General features: G+C 49.8%; 1 protein-coding gene across 1 annotated transcript in view; it reads left to right on the top strand.

Annotated features, from left to right (window-relative positions):
• The window catches only part of CES2 (carboxylesterase 2), a 10,342-nt gene extending 3,648 nt beyond the window's left edge, over window positions 1-6,694 (top strand). Inside the window, 12 exon segments of the mRNA XM_004371511.1 lie at window positions 1,304-1,508; window positions 2,157-2,302; window positions 2,904-3,060; window positions 3,141-3,399; window positions 3,842-3,940; window positions 4,235-4,375; window positions 4,491-4,568; window positions 4,802-4,830; window positions 4,832-4,944; window positions 5,276-5,413; window positions 6,007-6,079; window positions 6,508-6,694. Coding sequence (XP_004371568.1) covers window positions 1,304-1,508; window positions 2,157-2,302; window positions 2,904-3,060; window positions 3,141-3,399; window positions 3,842-3,940; window positions 4,235-4,375; window positions 4,491-4,568; window positions 4,802-4,830; window positions 4,832-4,944; window positions 5,276-5,413; window positions 6,007-6,079; window positions 6,508-6,694 — 1,625 coding nt within the window.
• The last annotated feature ends 6,444 nt before the right edge of the window (window positions 6,695-13,138 follow it).

Raw genomic sequence — 13,138 nt, 5'->3', positions numbered from 1 at the left:
TTGGCTTATGTGAAAAGTTCCCTAAAAGATATTTTCCAAGATTATCTTAGCTATTGTCTTTATACCTCAGGGCCCCGTTGATGTGTCCTTGTGAGCCCAGCTCTGGCTGGGTCACATTCTCTATGCTCAAGGAGCATATTATTTCCTAAATCAATATTATTTCCTAAATCATGTCTCAGAAATGATATTTACAGGATGTTTTTAAAAAGCAGACTGTGTTCCAAAGCAATTGCACCATTTTACATTCCCACCAGCAATGTATGAGGGTCCCAATTTCTCCACATCCTCACCAACACTTGTTATTATCTCTCTTTTTTTTATGTATTTCTTGAGTGTTTTTCAATCCTCGATTCCCCCCTGCCTCTCTTTTATTGTCCTTGTGACTTTGTCGTTATGTTGAAAAAACCAGGTTATTTGCTCCATAGAGGGTCCCACAGTTTGGTTTTTGCTGATTGCATCCCTGTGTCGTCTTTTAACATCCTGTATTCCCTGTAAACTTGTATTTATATTCTAGAGGCTTGATTAGAATCAGACTTTACATTTTGTTTTGGCAAGACTACTTTGTATGTGGTGCTGTTTATGATTGTTGCGCTTCTTGCGACAAAAGTCTTTGACTGACATCACAGTCAGATCTCAGTGTGCGTTTCTCTCAGCATGAGTGAGGTGGACATCTTTTCTTTTGCTTAGGAGCTATTATTTGTATGGCTTATCTGACTGAACATATTCCTTTTTTTTTTTTTCCTAGTGGGTAGAAACTCTTTATCTATTAAGAATATTGGCTCTTTCCTGTCAGGTAACCTTCAATCACCTCCTCTCTGTCTGATCCCCACAGCAGGGCAGACTGTCACTTTTTACTTCTAGCTATAGCTGCCCTTCTCTTTTGTAGCTCTCCTCACCAATATCACTCCTTGTTTGTAGGATGCCTCCTTTATGTTATTTCTTACCACTGAGGACAGGAACCATGTCCGTCGGATACCCATATTCCCTATTGTCTCACAAGACTGGCACACAGTTAGTTGAAAGGACACTCCTACTCCATAAAGCACCATTTGTTTAAAGCTCACGGGACTGAGTCAGAGTGTTAAGCCCCAAGGAGCCTCACTGAGCCTGGTGGGAAAGTCTGGGACCAGGGCCAGTGAAAGCAGGTGGGTTAGAAGTAGGGGCATGATCACATGCAGGAAGTTTGTAAAGTGTGTGTTTGTAGAGCAGGATCCCTTGAGCTGAGCTGTGAATAGGAAGGAGCCAGCAGTTCCAATAGCTGATTGGGCAGATGCCATCCTGATGTTCTTCTCTCTGCCCACAGGACGGGACTCTGCCAGCCCCATCCAGACAACGCACACGGGGCAGGTGCAGGGGAGCCTTGTCCATGTGAAGGGCACCGAAGTGGGAGTCCACACCTTCCTGGGAATTCCCTTTGCCAAGTCGCCCTTGGGGCCACTGCGGTTTGCACCCCCTCAGCCCCCTGAACCGTGGAGTGGTGTGAGGGATAGGACTTCCCACCCAGCCATGTAAGCTCTCCCCTAGGGGTCCAGGGAACTCCAAGCTGCAGGGTGGGAGGTACTCTGAACTCTGGGTCAGCCTACAGTTGTCATCTCATCTAAACCCCTACAACAAGTTTGGTGGGTTTCTACCCCATTCTCCACACCCCTGCCCCACCCCGCCCCTGTAAGCTTGCTGAGGGTTAGAGTCACTGGCCCAGGTTCCTGGCTCAGAGCCTGGCACCTGAAGGGATTTAACCCCAGGTACTGAAGGGATGAGCAGAGACATGGATCTCCCATTTCTCTGGTTATACCAAGTATTCTCTGCCACCAGTGGGAGGTGTCTCTGGAGTGGCTTGGACTGGTTCTGTGAACTTTATAGGAGCCCCTGACCCCAGCAGCAAACACTGCAGATCCCTGAGGAGAGCAGCAGAGGTGGCTCCCTGAGGACCCTCACTCTCATTGTGCCAACCAGCAGGGCCAGATGCCATTGGCCCAGAGCTTGTTCAAAGCTTGTGGCCCATAACTTAGTGGTAAGGGACTTCAGGGAAGGACCATGTATAAGCAGGATATCGGAGAGGGGAGAGGGGCTGATGGTGGCTGGGAGCAAATGTGGGCCCAGGGTCTGATTCTGGCCACAGAACAGCCCCAGGACCAACTGTCTGCCATGGCCACCAGCTGTTTGCAGGATCATGCTACAATAGAAAAGATGATGCAGAACCTGTTGTATAGAACCCTGCCTTTCACCCACATGTCTGAAGACTGCCTGTACCTCAATGTCTACACACCTGCCCACACCCGCGAGGGCATCAACTTGCCTGTGAGTGCCAGCCATGGCCGACTACGGGTGTGGGAGGACACTTCTTTTGCAAGAAGATTTGAAAGGATAAGATCAGACTGGCCCACTGCAGCACAGACCCTGTTGGGAGGCCTCTCACCAGGAACCACCACTTTGATCATCAGGTTCAAGAGTGCTTCCTACCCATGGTAGCCATCTGACCCCAGGCATAGTGTCACAGACCTCCAGCTGCTCCTGGAGAAGCTATGGCCCTGGGATGGTGTCCAGGAGGCCCTCAGGTGCCCAAGGGCTGTACTTGGAGGTCGCCAGAGACCCCAGCCATGGGTCAGCTGTAGGGCCACATTTAATGAATGTGCCTGTGAGACAGTCAGGGAGATGACCCCTTTCATTCCTCCTTAGAGAGGGTTCTGGGAGAAATGGAGCCAGACTTTGATACATGGGGCAGGCCTCAAAGGATGGGAGGCCTGGTTGTTCTGATAGAACTTGGGTCACACTTGGCCCAGGTCATGAAGATGTGACCCTGTCTTGCTGGAGTTCTGTCTATGTGGGTAGGTGGACAAAATCAAAGCAGTGATTAGCCTAGGTAGAAGCCCTGGTGGAGTTTGGGTTGGGTGGGAGCCACGCAGTACCTATGCCTCAATTTCCCTGGGTGATGGTGTGGATCCACGGCGGTGGGCTCATGTTGGGCATGGCCTCTATGTATGATGGCTCTGCCTTGGTGGCCTTCGAGGATGTGGTGGTGGTCATTATCCAGTACTGCCTGGGTATCCTGGGTTTCTTCTGGTGAGGCTGGGGCTGGACTGGGCAATGTGGCTGAGCAGAGCCAGGATAGCCTTGTGATCCCTGTCCTTGTCACCTCTCAGCACTGGAGACAAGCATGCAACTGGCAACTGGGGCTACCTGGACCAAGTGGCTGCACTGCGCTGGGTCCAGCAGAAGATCGCCCATTTTGGAGGTGACCCTGGCCGTGTCACCATTTTTGGTGAGTCTGCAGGTGGCACAAGTGTGTCCTTACATGTCCTGTCCCCTATGTCCCAAGGACTCTTCCATGGTGCCATCATGGAGAGTGGTGTGGCCGTGCTGCCTGGCCTCATTGCCAGCTCATCTGACGTGGTCTCCACAGTGAGTGCCCCAATCATGGGGAGCCCAGACCTGCTGCATCATCCATTACCTCTCAGATCCTCCATTATTCCACCTGTTAAATGGGGATAACGAGGACTTCCCTGCCATCTGGATGCTTTGAGAACTTCCACCTACTCAGAGATTACTGAGGGGCTCAAGGGTCAGAATCCACAGGCCTCTACCATTGCAGACGCTGAGTGTGTTCTGTGGCCCACAAAGCTGCTGGCTTGAGGGCCCCCAGCAGAGGCAGAATCACCCAGGCTGGTGGATGGCCCCTCTGGCTGAGCCCTCTGAGCATCAGGGAATTTGAAAATTTTGAAACCACAGGAGCCCACACATAAAACCCTAGGAGATTTGAAGTGCACCTGCTCCCAGTAGGGGCCTTGGGCAAACCTTCCCCTACCTGGAAGGACAAGTCAGCCCCTGCCTGGTCCCTTTATAGATGGTGGCCAACCTGTCGGCCTGTGGCCAGGTGGACTCAGAGGCTCTGGTGAGCTGTCTGCGGGACAAGAGTGAAGAGGAGATTCTGGCCATCAACAAGGTGGGGCTGGATGGGCCAGGTGTGGAGGAGGTGGGGGGCTATAAGGTGCAGAGCAGGTAGGCCTAGGTACCCTTCATACTCCCCAGGCAAGTTACTCCATTTCCATGTCTTGATGTCCTCAGAGCCCTAGATGGGAACTCCAGACAAGGAAGTGCAGGTGTTGGACCTCCTGGGGTGGGTATGAGCATCCTGGGAGGAGCTAGGATGGTGTGGGATGCACCAACAGGTATCAGAAAACGTTCCAGGCCTTTTCTAGGTATTGAGCCTTGCTCCCTGACCTTGCATGCTCCTCAGCCCTTCAAGATCATCACAGGCATGGTGGACGGGGTCTTCCTCCCCAGGCACCCCCAGGAGTTGCTGGCCTTTGATGACTTTCAGCCTGTACCCAGTATCATCGGTGTCAGCAATGATGAGTACGGCTGGCTTATCGCTACGGTGAGCCCCAGCCCCAAACCCCGGATGCCAGAGGAGCCCATCTGGTAGGGTGGCCTCAGGGCTTAGTAGCTTCAGACTCATCCTACCCCCAACTCAAGACTCTCCCCCACCCCAGAGCATAGGCATCTCTGATAACCAGGAAATGGAAAGACAGACCATACAGGCTATCCTGCGGAATATGTCAGCACTGACGGTGAGGGTCCTGGGGTCCAGCGCCAATGGGAAGGGGCTCCTTTCCTGTTCCATCCTGTAGATATCCTGCCCATGTGGCATCCCCCATGAGCAAATGTGTGTTTGTGCATGGGGTCACCGCAGAGCTTGGTCCCTTTCCCCGTTTCCTGTCCCACATATCCTCCACCCTGACACTGCTACCTCCCTGCCCCAGCAGTCTGCCTAACCGGACTCTTCCTGATCTACCTGGAATAGACAATGCCTCCTGAGGTTGGCGACCTGATGGGGGAACAGTAGTGACCCCCAGACCCTCTGAGCCCAGTTCCATGAGATGATGGGGGACTCCATTTTCGTGATTCCTGCCCTCCAAGTAGCAAATTTTCAGCATGAGTATGTCTGTAATAAAGGCCCAACTGGGAAGAGGACAGCTCAGAGCTGTGGATCTCAGGTAAGCTCTATTCTAAGAGACAGACATTCTCCCCATTTTACAGGTAAGGAGACTAGATTTAGTGATTTCAGTGACTTGCCCAAGACCACACAGCTAGGAAGTTCCGAGGACAGGATTTGAACCCAGGCCATTCCGACTGCCCCTGCTCCAGCATGAGGCTCCCCTACACCATTGTCCAGATTCCAGCCAGCCTTGAACTTAGGTATCTCATCACCATGGGTGACACAGGAAACCTCTAGCTGAGGGGCTGTCATATCACAGTCTCCCCACCCCACCCCCAGGTTCCCATGCCCCTGTCTACTTCTACGAGTTCCAGCATCAGCCTAGCTTCTTTAAGGACATCAAACCACCCTATGTGAAGGCAGACCATGGTGATGAGATTCTTTTTGTCTTCGGATCTTTCTCGTGGAACAGCTGCAGTGAGTCTTCCTGGGTGGGATCCCTTGGAGGCTCCATATTCCCCAAGAGGTGGAATGCAACCGTGACTGGGTAACTGAGGGGTGATTGCCTTCACTGTACAGATGATGAAACTGAGGCTCAGAGAGAGGACAGGATATGTGTTTCAAGATCTTACAGCTAAAAAGTCTGAGCCAGAATTGGATTACAAGACTCTGTGGACCCAGGGCCTGTGCTCCCTCTACCCCTCCCTACCCGAAGACGGGTTTCCACATGGGTACCGCAGAGGGATTTCAAAGGCATATTTGTGTCTTAAATGACTTTCCAGTGTCAGAAGGAAGAAAAGGACCTTCTGGGCCAGGAATGAGCCCAGTGTTGGGTCATCCAGAGCTGGGATAAGTTTACGAGGTTGGGGCAAGAGGAGGGCCTGGCTCCCCTGGGCTGTGGGGAGCAGGCAGACAGCCTGGCCTGCGGGGAGCAGGGTGTTCCAGACACAGCCAGGAGGAGCCAGGGGAAAGTTACACCTGGGATGGCAAGTGTGGTGGGGTGATCCAAATGTATGAACTGGCAGCTAGAATGGGGTCGACCCTGACCTGGGCCTTTGTCCTCTCTGCAGTTGAAATCACTGAGGAGGAGAAGCTGCTGAGCACGAAAGTGATGAAGTACTGGACCAACTTTGCTTGAAATGGGTGAGATGATGTACCCCTACCTCAACCTCCATGGGGGCTTGTACCCCATCCAGGGCTCCCCTTGTCTGTGGTGACCCCATTAGCATGCACGTGTCCTTAATTGCATGACAGCCCCTTCCCAAGTGCCAGGAACCACAGGGACAGAGAGGGGTGTTGTGGGTGCTGGGCACTTGTCCCATCTCGCAGTGACCTGGAGGGTGGGTAACAGTGCCATGTTACCACCAGAGCCTGACCAGGTTGCCCTGCCCCTCATGGAGCTGACACTCTAGTGGGAGGTGGTTTCTTTCCTATATCTGGAAAACTTCCCCCTCCTTCCTCAAGCCCACTTGGCCTGCTTCGTCACCGTGCTGACTGACCGCAGTAAGGCTGTCCGGGGCTAGGCTCAGCAGGGCTCACAGTGATCCTTGTACTGTCCTGCTGGTCTACAGGAACCCCAATGGCAAGGGTCTGCCCCACTGGCCCATGTTTGACCAGGAGGAGCAATACCTGCAGCTGAACATGCAGCCCACGGTGGGCCGGGCCCTAAAGGCCCATAGGCTCCCGTTCTGGACGAAGACCCTGCCCCAGAAGATCCAGGCACTAATGGAGGCCAAGGAGAAGCACACAGAGCTGTAGCTCCCTGGGTCCGGAGGTGGAGGATGGGCTTGAGAGCAGGTGGAGTCGGCCCAATGGGACCCCACACACACCCCAAGGAGCCAGAAGTTTATTCCTTCATTCACATGGCAGTTTTTTCATTCTTCAATCCATTCATTCAGCAAACATTTATTAAGAACCTACTGCATGCAGTTAGCCACCAACCCTGCCCTGGGTCCTCTCCCTCAAACGCCACTGGGCCTTGGGCCCCATCCTCCCTTCCACCCTCCCCCTCTCTCTCCTCTCCTCCAAGCCTCATGGCCTTCTCGTGCCTTAAAGGAGGATGCTTCTGGGTGCATCCCAGCTTCTGCAACAGGGTATCAGAAGCTCTCAGCAAGTTCACCTCTCAGCAAGCCCCACATGTTCTCATATCTGTAAGTAGCCAATAGAAAATGCAATACCAGGGGTCCTTGGAGCTCCGAGATCTCAGTCACCACGGTCACCAAGACTGTAAAAGTCACTGTCCCTATCTGTTGTCCCCTTAGATTAAATGTCTTCTATCACTGACATTGAAAACAACCCACCCACCCCCTTACATATGTCTGGAGACCGACCCCATTTTTGCAAGAAGCAGGACTGGGCTTGTCCGTGGGCCTCTGGAGCCTGGGCAGGCCACATGTGGCCAGGAGAGCCAGGCAGGTCCCAAAAACATGATTGTAGCACACGGTAAAGCTGTTTATCTGTGGGATGTTTCTTGGAAGTGGGATGAAGGGGTCAGAAGGCCCAGGCATATTGAGGAGAAGAGACCACTGTCCCCCAGATCCCTTGAGGGCCTCTCCAACCGGGGAGGTCTCCCCTTATCTTTCAGATTCCCCTTGCCAAACCCCCAGCCCCCTGACTTCACCCCTGCTCAGTGTGGGCATCCACATGACTAGTGTTCCTACTTACCTCATTGCTGCCCCTAAACTTTCTGTCCTCCCACTTCATCCCCAAAAATTAAAAAATAAAAAAAATCCTCTCGTATTTTATCTCAGCATACAAAGGTACCAAAACTGTGTTCAATCTGCCTTTGTTCCACCAAAACATTTTTTCTCTGTCATTAAGAGGCTACATCTCTTGTCCCATAAACCCTAGAACTTCCCCTGTGCCCCTACCTCTGACCAACTTGCCCTCTGTGGGCGCTAGTTTTCCCACAGGAAAAGTACCTGTTCTCTCTGTCCACAGCATGAAGCCCAAACTTAAGGCCTTGAAGTCTGGCGTGACAGTTGAAGATTCCTGTGTTGCCTACTCTGGCCACCAGATGGCAGATAAAGATAAACTTGAGGTTGGGGTGACTTGAACTCCTGAGAGAGAGGGGCTTTCCTTTCAGAGAACACTGGCTGGTGCAAAATGCTTCCACTGTTTGCTGCAATCATTTACTGAACACCTGCTGCATGCCTCTTTATCTTTTTCAGTCCTGCAGATGTAACAGTAACTTTCCAAAAATGGGTTCCTGGAACTTTTTAAAAGGCTTCTTAATAGTTATTTTTAAACAGCTTTATTGTGGAATGAGTGAATTACAATTAAAGTCACCCATTTTAGGTGTACAGTTTGATAAATTTGGGTAAATGGATACAGACGTACAACCACCACCACATCAAGTTTTAGAATGCTTCTTGGCTCCAAAGAGTTTCCTCGTGCCCCTTTGTCATCAATACCTGCCCCAGCTCCTGGCCCCAGCCAACCACTGCATTACTTTTTGTTGCTATAATTTGCCTTTTCTAGAATGCCATATAAATGGAATAATTTGTGATTGGCTTCTTTTACTTAGCATGATGTTTCTGAGATTCAACCAGTAGTTCTTTCCTTTTATTGCTGAGTGGTATTTTGTTGTATGGCTATGCTACATTGTGTTTACTCATTCACCAATTGTTGAACATTTGAGAGATTTCAATTTGGGGGCTATTTTGAATAAAGCCACTATTAATATTTTCAGACAGGTCTTTGTGTGGACATATGTTTTCATTTCTCTTGGGTAAATACCTAAGTGTGGAATTGCTGGGTCATATGGCAAGTGTATGTTTAACTTTTTATGAAAATATCAAACTCTTTTCCAAAGTGACTGTGCTACTTTGCATCCCCATCATCCATGTATGAGAGTTCCAGTTACTCCATATTGTAAAAATGGCATGCCATCAGACTTCCTTGTCTGACTTCACAAACGGCAGGAAAGAATCATTATCAGCCATCAGCCCAAGGCTGAGTCCTATGAGGTGGAGGTCAAACATACCTCTTTTCAACCTTTTTATCAACTCTGACACCAGCTGTCCCTTCCACAGCATTCTCTGCTGGGGTTTAATAATTCATTGGAATGGGCACATGGAACTCAGACATATTCACAATTATAGGGTTTATTAGGGAAGTGACAGGTACAACTCAGGATACAGTTCTTCGATCAGGACAGCTTCTACTCCGGCTGTGCTCACAGGGAGGCCTCTGCCACCGGGCCCTGCTTGGGCCTGGGTCCAGGTGCTCGGCCTCTAGAAAAAGGCTCCTCTCGGTTGTGCAGGGCTCCTCCCAAACCCCTCAGTCCCCTCAGGACAGGCTTCTTTCAGCTATCAGGACAGGCCTCCTCTCTTGGCCCTTAGCCCTCATCCCTCAGGCCAGCCTCTGCCCTGCTACAGCAAAGTGTTACACAGCTCTGTTAGCTCTGCTTAGAAGTGCCTGGAGGCACCCCACCCCAGCAGGAAGACTTCTGCTTGAAGGTGCTCAGCTTTATTGCTCTGTGGGTCAGCTAGCCCCTTGCTCTGTGGGCTGGGAAGCGCATCGCGCCATCTTGTGGCAGTCTCCTGGTTCTGTTGCTGCCATCTCTCTGCTGCGCTTGCCACTGCTTCTCATCATCTCATGCCTTCTCCACTGTTACAGGTCTGTCTCCTGGGTCTATGGGGTTCTCAGTGCAGCGACCCTGCGTCCAAAGGATACACTCCACTCCTGGCTTTTCTTTTTCTTGGTGGTAGTAAGGACAACCCTCTGCTCTAGAATTGGCTCTCTTTTTAAGCCTAGTAGGAGGCAAAACTGACCAATCCTCTCATTAGGGTTCAATACACCTTATTTCCATGGTCCCAGCCCCACAGGGTCCCATGCACCTTATTTGCTTGTTAGCAAGCTGTCCAATCCCCTTGGTGGGCCACAAGCAATTTATTTACATAGTCCCACCCAATCATTTTGTAGAAGTTACAAGACCATGGCAAGAAAGGCCATATAAAAGCAATTCAGCACATCAAACATATCCTCACCAACACTTTGTATTGTCAGTCTTTTAAATTTTATTCATTTTAATGGATGTGGAATGGTATCTAAGAGCCCTGGTGGTGCAGTGCATAAGTGCTCAGCTGCTAACTGAAAGGCCAGTAGTTCAAATCCACCAGCCGCTCTGCAGGATAAAGATGTGACAGTCTGCTTCTGTAAAGATTTACAGCCTTGGAAACCCTATGGGGCAGTTCTACTCTGTTTTATAGGGTCACAATGAGTCGGAAGAGAATCAACAGCAATGGGAATGATACCTCATTGTGGTTGGTTCCCTGGACTTTTAGCCTTTGCTTCCATCTTGATCAACTGAATAGCTAGATATGGGTAGACACACTTTTTTTTTTACTCACATACACATACAGATATGCTCCTAAGTCTTTTCTTCATTCCACATTTTTACTATTAACTTGGTCATCATCAGGGCCAGGCTCCCTAAACAATGGTGCAGTAAGGGGCAGAGTACATGAGAACCCTTACGCCAGTAGTCACAGGAAGAAACCTAAGGATTAGGAAGAAAGTACTTTATTGTTCAGTTAACATAGGGAGCTTTGTAATGAAATCCTGAGCTAGGAGGAACTGGGGACCTCTTAACACCCACAGAGCCCAGGTATTAATTAATTAGGTGATGAGAATTAAGGGCAGAGGTAACACTTGCCAAGGCAGGGCAGTGGGACAGGTGGCTTAGACTAGAGTGAGTTGAATGTGAGACATGGGCACTGAGTCAACAACTCGCCTTGCTGATTGGGTGAAAGTCAAGGACAACTCCTGGGAGAGGCTGGAAGAAGAGAAAATGGTGACAGCAAGTTGGGATGATTTTTACCTTGCTGTAAACAGGAGCAGAAGAATGAGGCAAAGACTGGAGAGCAAAGTTGCGCCAAGGGAGGTCGGTATAGGGTTGGGAGATTTGTTTGCAGCTGAAGGGAGAGATGCAGTAGAAGCTGTTACCTAAAGCAGGTTCTGCTCCGTGCGGCTTCTCCTCAATAAAGACACACTGAGGTGACGGGGGAGGAAGAGTGTTTATTGCAACCGTGCAGGCAAGGAGCAAGGAGGTATATACCTAAAATTAAGCTCCCCGAACAAAGGGAGGCAGAATCTTTTTTCTTTTTTTTAACTAATTAATTTATTTTTATTGTTGTAGTTTAAGTGAAAGTTTACAATTCAAGTCAGTCTCTCATACAAAAATTTATACATACACTGTTATGTGACCCCAGTTGCTCTCCCTATACTGTGACAGTACACTCCTCCTTTCCACGCCTGATTTCTTGTGTCCATTCAACCAGCTCCTAAACCTCTCTGCCTTCTCATCTCACCTCTGGACAGGAGCTGCCCATTTAGTCTCATATATCTACTTGAGCTAAGAAGCACACTCTTCACAAGTATCATTTTATGTTCCACAGTCCAGCCCAATCTTTGAAGAGTTGGCCTCCGGAATTGTTCTAATTCTGGGTTGACAGAGAGTCCAGGGGCCAGGGTTTCTGGGGTTCCTCCACTCTCACTCAGACCATTAAGTCTGATCTTTTTACTAGAATTTGAGTTCTGCAAACCACCTTTCTCCTGCTCCATCAGGGACTCTCTGTTGTGTTCCCTGTCAAGGCGGTCATTGGTGGTAGCCGGGCACCATCTAGTTCTTCTGGTCTCAGGCTGATGAAGTCTCTGGTTTATGTGCCCCTTTCTGTCTCTTGGGCTAATACTTTCCTTGTGTCTTTGATGTTCTTCCTTCTCCTTTACTCCAGGTGGTTGGGACCAACTGATTCATTTTAGATGGCTGCTTGCTAGCTTTTAGGACCCCAGATGGGGAGGCAGAACCTTTTATACTTTCTCTCACAAGGAAGTATATACAAACATTATGGACTATGTAGGTTATCATGGTGCTCAGGTACAGTTAGACAAATCACATTTTTTTCCTTGGCTTATAGGCTAGTAAACTGGGCTTGACTGGCTTGAGCCACACCCAGCACTTTGAGGACAATAGACAGGAGGCAGCTGGTTTCATTTGGTCTAAGCAGTTCCAAATTGAGCCACACCCTTTGCCATCACCTAAGATTTGATTTGCTAATGGCCAAGCAGCTCCTGGCTGCCTTGGCTATCAACACTAATAGTGCAGAAGACATAGCCCTGAGGATGTAGGAGGGGACAAGCCCAGGTGCCCATTCCATGGGTGGATCTCAGAGGAAGAGAGGGGCCTAGGGTGCAACATTTAAGGAGGTATTCACTCTGGGTATCAACCTTTCACTTGTGTGAGGGTGAGTGCTTCTTTAGATTTTGTGCCCTAAGCCCTCACTTACTTCACCCTAGTCCCAGCCCTTGTGGGCCCATGCACAGAGCTAGGAGGCCTAGCTGCGGGGAGTTGGGAAACCTGGCCGCGGAAGCAGATGGAAGTTCTTCCTGAAAACATCTAAACCCATTGGAGTAGAGGAGGAGACTATGGGAGGAGAAGAGATCCAGGTGCCCTGATGTGGGTGCTGAAGGCCCTCAAAAGATTTGGTGGAGAAGGTGCAGGAGCCAGGAGTTAAAACTTTTGCAGAATAAACAAAGGGGAGTGACTAAGGCTTGGAGTGAGGACAAGGAGTGAAGGCCAGAGTTATTGTTGTTAGGCGCCATGGAGTCAGTTCCAACTCATAGCGACCCTATGTACAACAGAACGAAAATGCTCCATCCTGCGCCATCGCTGTTATGCTTGAACTCACTGTTGTAGTCACTGCTGTCAATCCACCTTGGAAGAGGCTGCATAGGCCTGGCTCACTATTATTTACTCCCCATTGCTAACTGCCACATTGTCTCATGATTTTGTTTTTCCCTTTGGTTCCAGTCTCCACAAAAGGTTTAAGATTAACTGATGTTCCTCCCTGGAGGGTGGAAAACAAGTGATAATGATTTACAAATGACAAATCAAACAAAGCACCCATCTTGGGACAAGAAAACCAGGATGTCGCCAGATAACCCCCAAGAAAAGATTAACTCATCTGGGACGTGACCACCTCAAGGGGGAACTCACACAAACTTCTAAGACCCATAATTCTGTCCCTATAAAGCCTTAAGCCCATCTCCAGTGGGGGAGATGGGTTTTTTGGAGGAATCTATTCCCCTTTGTCTCCTATATATCGATGTATAATAAAACTCTTGCTGCTCACCTCACCCCTGTCTCAGAATTGGCTATTGCAGCAGGCGGCTCCAATCCGCATTATTGTGGTAATAATC

This window comes from Trichechus manatus, unplaced genomic scaffold (genome assembly GCF_000243295.1).
Source record: "Trichechus manatus latirostris isolate Lorelei unplaced genomic scaffold, TriManLat1.0 scaffold00014, whole genome shotgun sequence".
In the NCBI taxonomy this organism is placed as follows: domain Eukaryota; kingdom Metazoa; phylum Chordata; class Mammalia; order Sirenia; family Trichechidae; genus Trichechus; species Trichechus manatus.
Note: the sequence above shows the minus strand (reverse complement) of the source record. Positions and strands in the feature narration are given on the sequence as shown.